This window comes from Atractosteus spatula, chromosome 7 (assembly GCF_055471065.1).
Source record: "Atractosteus spatula isolate fAtrSpa1 chromosome 7, fAtrSpa1.hap1, whole genome shotgun sequence".
Lineage (NCBI taxonomy): Eukaryota > Metazoa > Chordata > Actinopteri > Semionotiformes > Lepisosteidae > Atractosteus > Atractosteus spatula.
The window spans coordinates 47,426,464-47,444,784 of NC_142712.1; the positions used below are offsets into that span (position 1 = coordinate 47,426,464).

At 39.4% G+C, this 18,321-nt stretch overlaps 1 protein-coding gene across 1 annotated transcript; it reads right to left on the reverse strand.

Moving 5' to 3' along the window:
* Positions 1–224: 224 nt before the first annotated feature.
* On the reverse strand, positions 225–17,399 carry gnb5b (guanine nucleotide binding protein (G protein), beta 5b). The gene is made up of 12 exons (XM_088921431.1): positions 17,274–17,399; positions 15,803–15,914; positions 14,869–15,005; positions 13,052–13,093; positions 11,882–11,958; positions 11,052–11,184; positions 7,877–8,020; positions 7,205–7,296; positions 6,938–6,986; positions 6,303–6,399; positions 3,126–3,292; positions 225–2,498 (listed from the first exon to the last, which is right to left on the reverse strand). Exons 1-12 carry the CDS (start codon positions 17,397–17,399, stop codon positions 2,487–2,489), a joined length of 1,188 nt encoding a protein of 395 aa, XP_088777557.1. The 3' UTR covers positions 225–2,486.
* Positions 17,400–18,321: the final 922 nt, after the last annotated feature.

Here is an 18,321-nt window from a genome sequence, read left to right on the forward strand (position 1 = left end):
GCTTAAGTTAGAGATCTACAGTATTTTAAGAATAACAGATAAATTTAACTGCAGTAAATACGTTAAAGCTATGACATTTTTAGACCATACTGTACATTTCTGTTTAGGTTTGGTTTATTATTGCTACTTTCAAGTGATATTGGAATTAAAAGTAAGGAAAAACTCACAAATGATTTGCAGAATTTACTTCAACAGTAAAAAAGAGAAAATCATACAAATGTGTAACAATATTTAAAACTCTATTTATTACATTTGGGCAAAAGTCAGTGTACAGCAGTCCCAGCAGTGAATCCGTTAAATATATACACAAAACGATTACAGAAAACTGGACAGATTACAGAAAACAATACTGTAAATGCTTTTACAGAAATGCTTTTATAGGACAACTAAATCCTATTGTACATTTTATCGATTGAGAATAACAGTATCCTAAGTTTATAGTGCAACAGATTCTAGGCAAACCACATCACTCTTACACCTCACGCAACACCTGAACTCTGTAGCAGGCCAGAACAGAACTGGAGGTCAATAATAAAATGGGTGAACAGAAATTCTGCTTTCATTCTTCCTGACAAACGTGAGCAAGGCAAAATTACATTCAGGCAAATCCTTACATTGTTTTGATCTCCTGAAAAATGTAATAAGCTGTTATGTATATAAAGGAGCTGTTAAAAAAATCATAACAGGTTTGATGACCACAGTTTTCCTAAGAGTGGGATACATACCTTCTTTAAGCATGCTGTCACAACAACCAAAGAGTGCATGACGGGTACAGTGAAAACACAAAGACAGAGCATTCCCTACTGTGGTCATTTTTGTTTCTAGCCAGTTCATTTGATTGAAAGAAAAGTAAGATTAATTGCAATATACATGATAAAGCAGTAACCCTCATTTGCTCTTCCCCGTGGAAGATGAAAAATAGACAACCCCAACACTTTCATTCCAGGAAAAATTAATTTGAATTTGCCCTTTGCTGTCCTTATCTTTAACATTGCATTAATGCCTTCATCAGTCAGGAAATGTTGGATGCACATTCTGAACTATAGCACCCCAAGACGGATTCCACCAACTTTACCGCTTATAGTATTAACATTGTCCTGTCAAGTTATAAATATTACATCCACTCTGCATCTATTATTATTCACCTTCCCTAAAATAGAAACAAAAAATAAAACAAAAAAAACATAATAAAAGTTGCATTGCTTAGTTTTCAAGCAATATTCTTACAAGCCATATGGTGCTTTATGGTGCAGTGCAGTCTACGGTACAGCAAAAGATTTTTGCAGGTGTAGTACTACTGTTATCCTTGTTATTCCAACCAGACCACAGATGCACAGAAACGAGTGAAATGGACATGATAAGAATGACATAACCCAAAGCTATATTCAGTTTGGTACAGTCACATCTTACGTTTGGGTAGGATCTGGATATTAGGATATCTTCTGTCCTTTATAGGAAGAACTTTGTGAATGAACCTGATTATCCTATAGTGCTTCTTGAGATTTCTAAGTTGCCAATACAGCAGAGTTTTGCAATTATCGGCACCATGAAGAGTTCCTCTGTGATAGTTGTCTGTATCTCAGAAATTGATAACATTTCTCCCCCCTGCCATTCACATGTCCTTGATCTAATCTGTACACTCACATGAACCTCATGCACACTGAATGAATGGATGCAGACAGGTACAGTAGTCAGGTAACTGTAAAGCTTTATAACCACCCTGTGCAGCAGTTTTAAATTTTAAGGTTAAGAACAGGATGAGATATGAAAACAGGTGATGTATGGAAACCAGGGTTCTTTGACACTCTTCATGTAAAACAAAACAATCTTTAAATGCAATTGCCTGCAGAGTTCAAGACTGTTATGTTTCTTCTTTGACTACAAAAAGCAATAGGATCTTTTAGGCCACAAAGCATCGGTAACAGTCAGGTTGTTAGGACAGTTCAAACCAACCAGTACTTCACAGACAACTGTTATGTCAACCCTATCCTAGTAGGTTATTTTAGCTGTAATTTAAATAAAGGAGAATTTGAGATCAGTAACTTTAACAGGATTGCAACAAAACTAGAATTCCAAAGCTAATCAGAATTTCATGTTTTCTTAATCCAAAGGACATTATTTGGAATACAGCTAAAAATTGAGGACTGACACTGTTACAATCATTGACATTCAGAAATTCAAAGTAGTAAGAGGTCCTTGACTTCAGACCCTTGCCAACAGAAGGAAATATCTGACAAGGTACAATATACCTATATATCTACTTATTCTATCTATACAGTATGTTGTCAGTACGCGGAATTTACACTAATGGTTAAATTACTATTCTGGTATTTTCCTACAAAACAAATCCTTCTCAGCTGTTTGAAGCTGTCTGAAGGAAAAGAAGCCTCAGTTGAGATAATGTAGAGTTAAGTGTGCATCCTGATTAACAAATGTAGAATTCAAGGAACCCAGATTCTCATTTGTAGTGAGGTCTCACATAAACTTTAAGCCCAGATCTGTAAAAAAAAGAAGACAAAGTTTTGCACTTGGTATCAATAAGACATTTTAAAGTTCCATTCTAGCATGTCCATTTATTTTGTAATCACATCTTCCAATTAAGGTCTCTTGGAACCGGAGCCTATCCCAGCAAGCAGTGGCCACAAGGCAGGGTACACCCTGAACAGGACACCAATATACATTTCAGGGAAGACTGACAGACACACACCTTCACCTAGGGAGAATTTTTCCCCAGAAGCCAATTAACCTACCAGTAAGGGACTATCATCGGACTATGGGAAGAAACCAAAGCACCTGGAAGTAACCCACACAAACACGGGAAGGACATACAAAGCCATGTAGATAGCACCCCAGGTCCGGATTGAACAGGGAACCATGGCACTGAGAGGCAGCAATGCTAACCACTGCGCAACCAAGCCACCTGCTTCTGAAACCTGAAATCTCATTATACCATGATGATGCTCCACCTTCCTACTTCCCTTCTGAAAGCAGAATTACAGCACTACTCCATGAAACTTGTTGAACTCTGCTATTGCTGTTGCTAAAATATGGTTCTCTTTTATTCCATAGTGGAATTCCCAGCAGCCTAGTTGCTGCAGATGCGAATCTGGAAACCCCCCACTTACCCTCAGAGTATGATCCCATGATCCAGAGCAGAAGGCTGTGCCATCCGGTGAAACTCGCAATGTGCTAACCCGATTCTCATGACCAAAGAGAATGGAGACCCTGGTGCCCTTCAGGACATCCCAGACATTAATAGTGTAATCATTGTATCCTGCAAACAGCAGACGTCCTGGGAACAAAGAATAGAAGAAAGATAAGCTCAAAGGTCCTGAGGTCAGTTGCATATTATAGATTAAGATACATTTCCCCTTATTTTTTCCCTTTTAAGAGTGCACTGGGTTGAGTGTGGCTCAGAATGCATGAAGATACTTTAATCAATGCTACAGGCAAGAGATGATGTCTCCATATATAATACTTAAGGTATTAAATACTAAGAATATTTTATACTTTAGTTTATAAAATTGTATACACACAGTGGATTGGCACTAATACAAGCTGTGGCATGAATCAGGTTTATATTAAGTATCCAAATCCTCAAAGGCATTGACAATTCAACCCAGTGGATGTCTTCTGAATCAACTGTGAAACACAAACCAGAGGAGAAGTGTCATTTTTAAGTGGAAGCACATTAAAAACCGAGAACAAGAGCCCTTTGTTATGCAAAGGGTTGTGGGAGCATGAAATAGTACTTCCAGTCTTGCTGTATAAGCTGATAGTCTAGCGTCCGTGATGAAACACCTGAATGAGATCCTCAGATCAATCACGTATCTACTAACTACTAAACTGACAAGATGGGCTGAAAGACCTACTCTCATTTGTAACGTTTCTTCTGTTAGGATGCAATTGACCTGTCCTTTTATAAAACTATTCTGTTTTAAGCATTTTTACTTACAGTATTTTTGTTAAACCCCATTAAACATTACAGTAAACAGAATAATGTTAGGACCTTTTTTAAATGCCAAACTGAAAAAAAATATGACATTTACAGTACTCTGCAGGAATTCCCCTGTTATTCTATATAATAATTTCCCAAAGAGCCACATAAATTAAACCTTTGAATACAATATCAGACTATAATGACATTTCAGAACTCTTATCTAGTCAGGAATTGTTTTTATTCCTTAAGGTTTAGGGTATTAACACTCATCTTTCAAGGTTAATTAGATTAATTAGTCATCTTACGCTATATTTGGCACCTTCCTGTTACTGTCTCAGTGTGACAAGAGGGAGGGGACTTTCTCCATTTACATTTATAATTGATTATTTATTAACAATTTATTTTGTCTGTGCACATGTGAGTGGATTAACGCTAAAATTAAAGCTGACTCACATCGATATTAAATGAATTTAGTCACACAGGAAGAGATGTGTCTTTTTAGCCTTTGAAAAAAGGAGTACTAATATTATGGTAATTACCAGATACTGTGAAAACCCTCGTTTGTTTCTTTATGTTATTCTTTGATTTATGATCTGTCTAAATAAAGTGTAAAACAGTAAAGACAGTTTAAAAAAAGAGGGGCAGAGTGATGGTTATTGAGTGCCCAGATTTTTTGAAAAAACACTAATTAGCAAGACTTCATACATTGCAGCTGTGTTATTATTTTACAGAGGTGAAAAGCATTCTTTTAATTGCTAAGCTCTCACATGTTTTGGGCAAGTTAAGCAGGTTAAAACAAGCAAATAAACAAACTCCTCTTAGGTACTGTATTTTTTTGCAGAATTTTATGCTCACTGAATACATGAATGGTGAATAGTACCAGACCTAATTATATGGTAGAATGTTCTCAGAAACTATTGACAAAGCTCTAATAAAACATACGAAAACAAAAAGTATTCATTAACCTATAAACACATCATCACACAATAAATATTTAAAAGTAGCAGTCTTTTCCTATGTTATCAATATAGTCTATTCTCCAATTAAAAATATGACAATAATTACTTGGTATATTTTCTGTTAAATGTGCTTGCATATGAGCTATTGTGTGTTTGGAGATGCAAGCTATCACACATCAGCCTCTTGATCTGAGACACAACCAGCAGGGATAACACATATGTGATACGTGTCTTTATGTATTGGAAAACAATTCTGACGACACGGATGATCTATTTTTAAGAATTTCAAAGCCTTCTGAGAATATTGGTACATGGAATGTTTAGAAGCTACAGTATCTATTTAACTGCATCAAGGCTGGAATTCCAGATTAGACAATGAGAAAGATGATCCCCTGTTGATATATCAAATGCTCTTTCTGGCTGTCCTGCTGGTTTGATATATTTCTTTCTCATCAGATAAGCTCTTAAACATTATTGAAAGTCATCTTAGACACTGCTGGTATCACGTAATGTATAATATACTGGAAAGGAATGCACTTCGGTAGCAGTAATGTGTCTATCAAACGCTTTGCTCTAATCATGCAGACAGATAAGCACTTTTCAAAAGGAGTTCAATGCATACCCTCCCAGGCCTGGGGACTACTCAGCTGTTGGGACCTGTCATATCGAGATGTTTATCTTGTAATTTTTTTTCCAGTGTCTGACACTGAAGTACAGCAATGTTTCTATTCCATATTTTCCCCGTCTCAACAACAAATTGCCGCTTACATGCTTCTTGTGACTGAGACATGTGCACAAGAACATTATTAATTGAGAAAGGATTTTGGAACCTGTAAATCCAGTAGCAACAGTATGGTAATAATCCATGTAGGAACATGCATGGTAATTGGAATGGAGGCTAACACTCCTCCATGCAGTGGTCAACACTGCAGCCTCGCAGTGCTGAGGCTCTGGGTTCAGTTCCAGCGCTGGGGTGCTATCTGTGTGGACTTTGTGTTTTCACTGGGTGCTCTGGTTTCCTCCCACAGTCCAAAAACATACTGTACTGGCGCTGGATGCTCTAGTTTGCTCCCACAGTCCAAAAAGGTTAATTGGCGGCTGGGAAATTGGCCATAGGTGTGAGTATGTGTGAGTATGTGCGTGTTTTTGTCTGTATCTGTGTGTACCCTGTGATGGACTGGTGTCTATTCCTGCCTTGTGCCTGTTGTTTGCTGTGATAAGCTCTGACTCCCCTGCGACTCTGAATTGGATAAAGAATTTAGAAATGGATACATACACACACAAAATAGTTGTTTTTATATAAATACTACTTGTATACAAAATGCAATAACTGAGAGGTAGCACTGTTGTGCTTATCTACTAAATTCCCTGCAGTACCTACTGACTCTGTCAAGCATACTTACCACTAAGTGAAAAGTCCACGCTTGAAGCTCCAAAAATGATGCTTTCTTTGGAGTAAATTGCTACTTCTCTGTCTGCTCGAAGATCGTACAGACGACACTAAAAAAACATTACAAAACATGAGAGCGTTTCTGGGATTCAGTAAAACCTATGTTGATACTTTTACAAATAATGAATTACCATCTTCAGGCTTTTACATCTTCCACCACAAATACACACACAATCCTCAGTTTGATGTCAAACCAATAGACTTATATACTGTACATCTCTTTAAGGTAAATTATTGGCCTGGAGATTCATTGTAGTGGTTTGATGGTATTTTGGGTGTCCTTAGGTAGAAAAAGATGAGCACCTCTGAGGGGAATGGGTTAGGAGTGTGGTTGGGAATATGATTATCTTGTTATATTTGCTAAATTTGTTTTTGGGAAAAAAATAAAATAGAAAAAAAAAACTAGTTAAAAAACAATTCCCCTTTTACATAGTATAAATACAAAAACTACTATTTAAACATGGTTTTAAAAATAATTTCTACAACATGATCTGAAAATGGAAACATTTTGCTATTACATGAACAAGACTAAAAATAAATAGTTCTGCGATGAATTGATTAAAAATAATCAGGCTCTTAAACACTTACAGTAGCATCATCAGAACCTGATGCAAATGCATCTCCACTGGGATAGTATCTGAAATGAAGCAATAAATAATTACTAATCTTAACTTTAGATGGTTTTAACTGACTAAAGGCAAACACAGGATATCGACAACTGAGAGAAAAAACAGTCAAGATTAAGATGGCTTTGCTCCTCTGTTCTGCGTTTTCAGGTGAAAGGCGGAACGTTAGTGCAAGTTAATGATCAGCAAATCCATTCCGAAAAATGGTGTAATAAAATGGCACACTCACCTGACGCTGTTGATGTCAGACTCGTGTGTTTCGAAGGACTGGATGCACTGTCCAGAGCGCAGGTCCCAGACCATGGCCTTCTTATCACAACCCTGCAGCAAGACAGGTCATCAAAACAAGTCACAGCTGGCCAGTACTCCCATCATCTTTGTCCAGCCCTTATCAGGAAGATGCTCATTCTGGACAACGTGGTGCCTGCTCTGTCAGCACAGGGCATGAGCTTAAAAGGGAAGTCAGTCCACTAGACGGCACACACACAAGCACCCAGGGTGACAATTTAGAGCAGGAGAGGGCAAGCCTGTTCCTGGAGGGGGTGCTGTGTCAAAGCTGCAGCAACTGAAGAGCTGGGAGAAGCTGTTAAATCGAGCTAATAATGAGTTGGCTTAAGTTGTTAAGAGATGAGCTGGAGTGAAAACCTGAAGACACATCGTCCCTCCAGGACCAGAACTGCCCACTCCCTCATTTAGAGACACTGATTAACATCTTCACAAACATGTCAAACTACCGCACTGGAGTGCTTAAAAAAAAGACAGCAGTCTGTGAACGGGGCAGCCCAGGAATCAAGGTAAAAACGGTCAACAGTAAAGAAAGTAAAGAGAGTGTTCGTGTGGCTGATATTCAAAAAGTGGAGATGAGTGCTCTGATGCTGTGAAACGGGCGGCTCTCCCTCACCCCGGACACGAAGGTGTTGCCCGTCTCTGATGGCGCCAGGTCCAGACAGAGCACATCGGCGGCGTGGCCGTGGAAACTCTGGAGCAGCTGTCCACTCTCCACGTCCCACAGAGCACAGGTGCCATCTCCACTGGCTGTCAGGATCTGAGGAGACACACAGGGGGCCCAGTCACACCTCGTCCACTAGCCCTTCCACCCGCCACAGGAACTTACAGCTGACTGGACAGAAAAGCTTGGATTTAAAAGATTTTAAACGCTGCATAATAAAGATTTAACAAAACAATCACAAGAAGCGCAGAGGAAAATAGAATTTAAAACCTATTCCAGTCTTCCACCTCTCCCAAAATCTTAAAAAATCAAAATTAGGAAGTGGGTAAAGGGTTTTCTGGTATTTATACATTTGTTTTTTTTTATCTTCCCGAGAGTGAAGGGTTCATGGGTTCAATTATACAGTCATGCAGTCTTTACTACCCCAACAAGTGTAAAAGTATTTTGCCAAAAATCAAACATTTGTGTTTTGAAATTTGGCAAAATATCAGAGATTAATATTATATGCATTGATATTAAATCATTTCATATAACAGACCATTAGGTACTCTTCCCCTGGACTTGGAATTTCCAAACCAATGACACAATATAGTGACAAGGGACACTGCTGTGGTGGGTGCTGTCCGAGTGAGATGTTAAACCAAGGTCTACTTCACTATATACTGTAAACATCTCATGGCACTGATCTTCTGTGTAGTGGGGCTGCTGGGGCATAATGACTTCTGTGAGTCACCCAGGGTGAGTCCACTCCTACATGTCAAGATCATTATGATACTTTAGGATGACAAAAACTATATAAATGCAAGGAATATTCCTGCTACTGTATATTAAATGTTAGAAATATAGATACTGCCCTCTTGTGATCACAAGCAACAATGCAGATACTAAACCACAAAAGCAGCTTCTGAGCTGACGTTTTTTTGCACCACACTGTTACAAAGGCTTCTTCATAAAGGGGAAAACTATTCTTTCATATGTTGGAATGTGTTCTGAATTAACTAAGAGGTGAAAGGAGGTTTGCAAAGGTGAAATAACCTACAACTAACATCACTGGGAAATGGTACTACAAGGATTTACATTTAGATTTATTTGAAATTTTGTATGTGAAGTGGCGAGCGCTCTGGGCATAAGCTTAAATGGATGATCTGGTGTGTTCATTTCATTTGCATTATTTTTTTTTTTCGTTTGCCCTTGTGACAAATGTCTTATCATTCAATACACAGTCCCAGCCATCAGCGAGCAAGAGAACAGACTGCATCTCAGTGGATGGTGAGCTCAGTGGTGCCCCTCCAGTGTGAAAAGATAAAGAGAGCCTACAGTGCATGAAGTAAGATGACCCAAGGAAAGACTGAGTGTTAATCACACCATGGAAAGTGCTTTAGTTCATTTAATTAAAAGCACTCGTTTACACTGGACGAATCCCCCTAACTTCACATCCATTCAAGATGCCACAAATGACAGAGGCTGTTTCAGCCTGTGCTTTGCTGCTCCAGATTTAATAAATAACTGCCTGGAGCCTTTGTTCTGGTTTCACACTATCCATCTGCATGTCAGGCTGACACATGTTCCCATCACCCTTTGCCCATGTCCTTCAGTGCTGGTATGACATGGGGAGCTTGTGGTGGCAGGCCTGGCTTTGCAGGGCTGATATCCCATTACACACAAGCATTGCTAAACGAGCCATGACTAATAAGACCCACATCTCGAGCATGTGACCAAGAGGCTTCAAAGCACCACGAAGGAAAATGGCCTGATATTTCTCTCTTATTCTTTCTGTTTAATCAGCAGTTTTTGAAAGATCTCACTACTTCACTACTTCCTGACTGGCAGGTCTGACCGAGAAAGGAAATTTGCCACATCTTCTATACATGTGTCTTCTGATCTCTATACACATTTAAGAGTAAAAAAGCCTTCGTCCACAAACAAAACTTGACCTGCCAGTGAAGCTTTTTAAAAATAGACAGAAAAAGGGTCTCCACAGCAATCCACTAAAGGACTCATTAATAAAAAGGATGTCCTAGGTTTCATGAGGCATGACTCATTTTTTTCAGCACAAAAGGATTCAACTTCCATTAATTGAACCCCTTCCATCTCAATTAGTTAAATCAAACTCTCACTGTCCAAACCAGTGGCCTATGGTATTGGTCATGACAACTGCTGTGATCAAGCCAAAGAAAAGTAGGGCACAATTTCTCTTTGGCTTTTCTTGGTCAATAGACAATATTAGGCTTGAAACAATCTGGAGCTCCCACTAAAAAAGAGATATTTTTAACATAGAGTAATTGTTCTATCTTCAAAAGAGGCCATCTAGAAATATTGCTCAATATTACTATATATGTGTCATTAATAGAGCTTAAAACAAGGTGACCTTAGAAGTCAAAGATTGATTCCAATTCTGATTTTCATGGAAGATTCTCCAGGCTTCTCAGACTGTTCTTTAATTAAAACAATAAATAATGTCATATGTCATTAAGACTGAGTATATATATATATTAATGCTTGACTTCTGTAGTTTGTAGTACGTTAAAAAATGTAAATGTTTAGTAAGTCCAACTCATCACAAATTAGTGGGCTGAAAAACCCAGCAAGTGTTAATCTTCAGAAAGGGTTTTTCTTTCAACTAATTATAGATTCTAAGAGGAAGCACTAACATTTCTCAATTAGACATTTATAATTAGGTTAGAAAATTACATGAGGGGGTATTCTCATAAGTTCTTGATCATTTCCTCTTATAGCCTTGGGTTTACATAGGGAAATGTAACTAAGCACACAGATGTGGTCTAGTAAAGAGGGGGTGTTTCAAGATCACTAAACCTAGTTCTTTGTATTGTTTTCAGCTCTAAGCTGTTTGCTGTCAGTCGATACCTGATGTTGTGCGTTGGTGTTGTTAAGAATCAGCCCACTGTGTGACTCAAGCCACCTCTTCTGTGGGTGATGGATTGAGTACATGAAAGGACAGTTGCTTTTCATTTTATTTCAAGACCACTGTGCCTTATTCATTTTCCTTTATGTCTTTCATACATTCTTCTAAAATCCTCAACCAGCTGCTGAAGCCACATGTTGCACAATTTTGCGTAGCATTGTAGTCTTCTCATACTCTGTACCTTGGCTGCTGTCATGCTCCTACCTGCATGTCAGAGTTGGTGAAGCTGCAGGCTGACAAGTAGTTGGTGTGCATTGCCACAGACTTCTTCTTTGAAGCCATGTTCTCATTCTTGTCAAAGGTCAGTGGATACACTGAACACTTGTTGTCCAAACCTCTGGGAAGACAAGGGTTAAGGAAGAGTTAGTGTGACCTGTGAGCTGTAGCTGTTACAACATTAGCACAGTAGAATGTTTCCGAAGCAAGAGAAAATGGAACTGAGAAAAAGAAGCAAATCGTTTCAAAAAGGTGGTGGTGCCTGGAACAAGTTGCACAGCCATGTTATGAAACTGATTCTATAGGTTCATTCAAGGAAAAGCTGGAAGAAAACCTGGGATTAATTAGCAACTTGAAACCATGCAAACTAGACTAGGTTGAAGGGGCTCCACTCATTTACTTTTAATTATGTGCTTCTATAATCCTACCTACTCAATTCTATAGGGCACATACCCCAATGATCATTTTAGGGTGTTTTTACTGAGCTTTTATTTCCAGCAAACTGCTTTATAAGCAGTGACTAGATAGTGAATACCTTTCTCTTTCTATTTGCTCTGCTGTCATCAGTTATGAAGACTAAATATGCCACGAAGCTCAGGTGCGTAACTGTTCGAGGAAGAATGCAAACTCAGAGACAAAAACAAGAAACGCATTCTTGATTTCACTAGCAGAAGCTGTTGAGAAAATTGGGATCACATACAAAAAGAAGATTCTTTTCAATACAAGCCAATGAATGGAGTTCTAACAGACCTGTAACAGGAAATATCCCAACTGCAAAGGTACTGCTGCACTGGAAACTAAGAAAAGAGGTGACTTACCCACAGGCTACTGCACAGCCAGAGGGTGCATACGCACAAGCCATTACCCAGGTGCATGGCATGGTGACTGCATGTTCCTGGAACACAGACACTATGATCATGGATTTCAAGCTACCCACACACTGGTCAGAGAACAAATAAGTCATTCCAACAGTACAATTCTTCAAACTCACAGGCAGATTTAAAACCTGCTTCACAAGAAAACAGACATCACAGCAAATAAAGCAGCCACCAATGCACACTTTGGGATGGTACAACAGAACTGCAGAGGGCAGTTTTACTGCTGCAACCTCCTGATGCACAGATGCTCAAAGGATAAATGAGGAGCTGGCGGGTTCTAAGTTTATTGTGGAATCCTTACAAATAGGGATGTTTCACTAATGTCAGATCACATTTGTAATCGTACAGTTTAATATTCAGAGAGGTTGGCACGGTGGTGCAGTGGTTAGCATTGCTGCCTTGCAGCACTGGGCCCCAATTCCTGGAGTGCTCACATTGCAGAGTTTGTATGATCCAGATGCTCCACTTTCCTCCCCCAGTCCAAAGACTTGCTGGTTAATTGGGTTCTGTGAAGTTGGCCCTGGTGTGAGTGTGCGCGTGATTGTGTCTGGGTGTACCCTGCCATGGACTGGTGTCCCGTCCAGGGTTTATCCCACCTTGTGCATGTTGCTTGTCGGTGTAGGCTCTGGCTCCCCTGCGACCCTGAATTGTATAAAGTGTTTAGAAAATGGATGGATTATCTCATAAAAAGTATCAGGAAGTGACAAGCTTAAATCTGATACAAAGTTATACCATTCTATTCATAATATCTAGGTATATACAGTATACCGAACATAATCTGAGCAACATTTATCTTTAGATGTTGTTCATCTAAAGATAAAAAAAACGCTAATCTTCAGCTGATACATTAGTGTTGGAATGTAGTAACCACTTGGAAAACCATTAGAGGAAAGTTTGATTATATTTGCAGAAGAGCTATGTTTTTGCCGGTCCTGCTTTTCATCAGAAGGAAATGAGCATCAGAAATGGGTAGAGGAATTGCTAAGTTTTTGTTGTAAGGTGCAGCATTTTGTCATAATGAAATCTATAAAACCACATAGAGTTCTCAGCTCATACTTTCTCTCCTCTCACCCACAGCAACTTCATTATAATAGAATAAATCCATACTACCTTGTTGGTTGTGAAAGCATCCCATACAATTACTTTTCCATCCTGTGACAAAATAAAACAAATATCACTGTTGGGCTTCATTAGTGAAATATGTTGGAAAATTATATTCAAACTAGAATAATGTTTGAAAATGTGGTCTCAAAAACATACTGGTGCTGATACACATAATCCCCCAAAAGACATATTTTTATTATTAAGAATCAACATGGAGCACAGGGTTAATACACTTCAGCCAGATAACTCTTTATCTGAATAGTTCTGGAACAATTAAGGTTCAATACAAAGTGCAGAATGTGTGCAAGTACTGTATGTTCTCCCCATACTCATATGGGTTTCCTCTAGGTGCTCTGGTTTCCTCCCACAAAACATTCTGGTATCTTAACTGGCTTCTGGGAAAACTGGCCCTGGTTGAGAGTGTGTGTTTGTGTCTGTGCACTGTGATGGACTGGCGCCCTGTCTAGGATGTACCCTGCCCTGCACCTCTAGCTTGGTGGGAAAAGCTCCAGCTCTCCCAGACCCTGTATTGGATAAAGCAGCTAGAAAATGGATGGATAGTTTTATCGATTCACTTGAAATAAATGAGCTTTTATTGCTAGTGTTAGCAATCGACGTACTGTAATCCCTGTGAACGTGTTGCTCTTTTGCACAACTGGGAAAACACACATTTCTTTAGCTTCTTTCTTCTTCACGTTTTTTATAAATGGAAGCAGCCCTCGCCAGTGTTCAAGATGTCCCCACTGTTTTCATGCAATATTTATCATTCAAAAGCCTGCGTTACTTCCATTTCAAATCACCATCAATTTATAGTCTGTACTAAATGGGTTTGCAGCTCCGCTACATTCTTTGTACTAACCGCTGTGCTCATCTTATTGACTCGAGAAAAAAGCTCTCCCTAAAGCAAGATGGTTTAGTGCAAATTCAGCATCTTCGCTCCTGCTTTGCATTAGCAAATCATTTCTGTGCTTCAGCAGGAAAACTGCACGCATGAGAATTTTAACTTTTTAATAAATCACATAGGTGACATGGGTGACAAATAAAACTTTCACCCTCTGAGACAAAAAGATAAGCCTGTGAATATTTTAAATACTATAAGAAACATCTGTGTTTCACTACTCTATTTTGACATAATCCTATATCATATGAGATAATACTATATAGTTATACAGTATACATAATAGTATTTCAGTGAATACTAGATTTTTTATTTTATAAATGCCATCCTTCTCAACAACAGAGCCACCCAACATTATTACAGCCACTGCTGAGCTTTCAATAACTATATGAACTGTAACATGTATTGGTGTAATTTTCAATATAAAATTGTAATGCTTGTTTTCATTGTAACACTTGACCTTTGGGGCAACCCCCCCCCCCCAAAAAAAAACCCATGATCATTCTCATTTACCTGTTCTCTGTGTTTTCCATCATCAATACTTTTTATGAACCAGAGGAAAAGAAAACAAAGGTTTCCACCACCATCAGAAGAAATCACAATTGCCTTCTCTTTCTGGCCACATACTATTTTCCTAAAATAGGCCAAGAGTGATTAAGTTCAATTTTGAATAAAAATAAAAAGATCAGGACCATGGACAGTGACGTCTCAATGGGTCTCAAAAGTGGCTACACAAGCTGATTGAAATATGTGAGGTACCGGAAATTGGGTAATAGATCCTTTTTTGTATTTTCACATACTTTATTCTTGAATGATTTAAACTGCGGAAATTTGCTCAGGTTAGCGGTTGAAGACATAACATCCCTCAGGTTAATTTCCGGGCAGTTCCGCTTATATCTGGCCACCCGCAGCCCCGATTCCTCACCTGGGAAGAGCTCACGATCCTCCTCTTGTCTTTGCACCAGTCCATGCACAGCACTTTGTTTCCGTGGCCCTTCAGGGTCCGCCTGGTCTTCATCACAAACTGACCCAGCGCCTCCACCCGGTCCGCCACCTGGTGTACTGCGGGCGAAGCAGTACTTTTAAAAACAGACCTGGCTCGGGAGCTTCCTGCTCAAAATGGTCTTCTGTCATTCCTAACATCGCTATTGCAAAACTCAAAAAATGCAAGTAAAGGTGGTTTAAATGTGACCCTATTTCTAACGTGACAGAAAAAAACACCTAGGTCAAAACGCAGCAAGACGCGCTGTACACTTTGATGAGACAATTCCTTATTTTTTAGATGAAAATGGATTTTAAATAGTTTAAAAATCTCATCGGGGCGGAGTGTTTTATACATAGTGTAATATACGTTTTACGAAAGCCCCCCAAATTGCCGTGTATGTACACAGACGGGAAAGCGAAGGTATTTCTGCACCTGAAAGCAATACAATATACTGTAGCACGCACACGACCAAACTGCCTTAACTGAGCTAATTTAATAGAGTCTGTTTGGCACTGCAAATTCATTTCAGCGCTATATCCATCAGAAAACAGGGTGTTATTATTTGTTCATACGCACTAATGATATTCAAACGATGTCCTTGCAGCATATACACTGTATAATTACAGAGTAAATGCATACCGTAATTCGCATTTGGAAAATAAATATTCTATTACTCGATGAACAAACACCTTATTAGCCATTGACGTATGTGCTAGAAACACAGCCGTGACACAGTCTCAGCCGAGGTTGCGTTTTGTCTTTTAATCTAATGTCAGAAAAGCGGTTCATTCCCTCAGGCTACCTCCATGATCTCGGGAAGCAGAGGGGTGGATGTTGTGATTTCTAAGAGGCCCCTCTCATCCCCGGCACTCACGTTCAACATCGTGCAGCTTGGCTCTCTCCTCTTCCAGCTTTGACTTCAGGGTCTCCGACTCGTTTTTCAAGGATGCCAGGGTCTCACTCTCCTGCAGCCCCTCGGTAGCCATCTTCGGGTGAGCACAGCGGGGGGAAGGGGGTGAAAAACAGAGATGTTTTGTTGGCTTCAGTAGTGTTGTGACTGACTACAGCCTCAGCCCAGGACTCGCAGCTGATGCAGCTGCACTGACGTCACCGGGGAGATGCTCTTTCTAGGCTCCTAAAGCTATCCGTAGTGTTTTGGTACATTATGTTTAATGTAGAAATAAGGGGAATGCTGTTGCGTTACTTTCACTTAAGATTGTGCGTTTTCCATCTACCTCGTCCACCCTTACGAAAATATCACAGTCGTCCACCCGGACCAGATTTGCAAACATTTTCGTTATCATGTTTAAAAAACACACAGCCCTCCGTTTTCTTCGCTGTTACCCTCGATCCGCGTGTATGCCGTTTCAGAATCAGCTAAAATATAGAGGTCTGTCGTTATTCTTTCTTTCATAGTAGTAAACATTAAAAGAAAAGAACGATCTATGCAAGTTTTGGTAGCTTCACTATGTTGCCAAAGTTACACGGCAACTCTGAAGCTCGAAGGAGAAGATAATGGTATCCTTTTTATTATCACCACAGGAACAAGTGGCAGCCATTACGGTCATCTGGTATTTTAACTCTGTTTAGGGCAGCTCAAAGGCATGTGTCAGCTGTCAGGCGCAAGCACTCTGGACAGTTGAATAAGATTGATAAGCGTTAGCGCTCAGTCTATGGAGCGCTGCTGCTGTATTTGATTAGTCTGACAGCAGTGTCTGCAGGAAAGCTCTTTCAGAGCGGGCTCTGCACTTGTAGAACTAAGGAAAGACGGCTTTTTGCCCTGGGAAATACACACAACTTTAAGAAAAATAAAATGGTCTCATGTATTATTAATACATCGTTCCTAAGGAACTTCCTTTCATAGGTCAGTTGTACAGTATGTAGAGTACTGGTGAGAAAACAATTACAGTCCATTAACATTACATAAATGAAAATCTTTCAAAGCAAAATGGCATCACCAACAGAGTGATACTGCAAACCACCGAATTTACAATCAGTAACGACTTCCTGTGGGAAGCCGTGGAAGGTCCCTCTGGCAGGCAAGCCATGTGAAATCCAGAAGTCTTCATTAATGGGAGAGAGACTGCCATGTCTCTGTAAAGCGTGCAGCACATTCCTTTGCCTGTAGTTTCAGTCGGTCCCTTGTGGTAACTTCCCTATGTTCTAGCTAAAAATGTGAGAGGGTCCGTAGAAGGGAAGTAGTGGGCTGGGACATTAGGTTTAGAGCAAACACACGTAAAATGTTTCGTGAAAAACTAAAGTCAGGGACCTCTAAAGCAAATGGCTGTCACACTGACAGAATTGAATAGGCTGCGGGAGAGCAGGTCCGTACAAGAAAAGCGTACCAGCTCCACGCAGAGCGCGCAGTAGTTGATCGGCTCCGATTGGATGTATATATTCATCAGGGGCTTTGTCTTTTGACATTTGTCACATGGCCCGAAGTTGATGGCGAGAAACGTTTGGTCACACATCCTGGAAACTCTCACGCCTGTCAATGAAACGTGAATGAAAAAGAGAACCCAGTTATTTTACATTCTTTTCATGTATCCCTGTCCTCTGTTACTCTTGAGCCGAGTCTTCAGTCACGGAAACCGATAGCTGTTGCAGGATAATCAGAGAATAAATCCCTTCCAAAGGTTTGATCCAGATCAAGGGCCAGGAATACAAGCAAAAGGTAGCAGTAAATCTATTTCGGGGAATTACACCGCAGCTTACAAACTATGCATCAGCAGTGCCTTTCTAAGTAAACATTTAAAACACGACTGGGATGTTTATATACTACTGAACAGGGCGCTCACAGGAATGTAAAGTCATGAGATGCTGAATTGCATAAATAAATCAGACAAGTGTCTAAGGGAGTAAGGAGTAACGAGGTATTGTACATAGTACGCGTGAAGATCGAAAACTATTTTACCTCATAAACTACCTTCTGCTCTATAATTTGGAAACTCTTCTGGTACGTTTCCAGAATATACGTTAGCATGCATGTTTCATTGTATAAAATAAGACATCTTATATTCCAACAAGAGAATTACACATAAAAAAATATTTTCAAACACAAAGCAAACACTTCAAAATGTAATCACATTTAGTCATAGCAGACTGCAAATCAACAATAAATCATAATAGGTTGCAGTTTTTAATTGAAAAAACGATTTTAAATAGTTTTCGTAATTACAATTACCACAATCATCCACCATCGAACAACTAATGTAGAATTAAAAAACGACTTCTGAAAATATACTGTACAAAAGTACAACCAAGATCCAGATTTATCTCATCAGTATTATGAGCAAAGCAGAACTGGTACAATTTGAAATCGGATATCAAGAGCTCTGAAAAACTAGCTTTTATGGTTTAAAAGAAGAAATAATACCTTGTCCGAGGAGAACT

What these genes read in the sequence shown, in the direction of transcription:
- gnb5b (XM_088921431.1), bottom strand. Translation starts at nt 17,399, where the DNA reads ATGTGTGACCAAACGTTTCTCGCCATCAACTTCGGGCCATGTGACAAA. An exon ending in CAGGTTCTGATGATGCTACT is followed by an intron (nt 6,400 to 6,937) that starts GTAAGTGTTTAA and finishes ATGTTTTTTTAG; the next exon opens with TGTCGTCTGTACGATCTTCG. An exon ending in CGTGGACTTTTCACTTAGTG is followed by an intron (nt 3,293 to 6,302) that starts GTAAGTATGCTT and finishes CTTTGTTCCCAG; the next exon opens with GACGTCTGCTGTTTGCAGGA.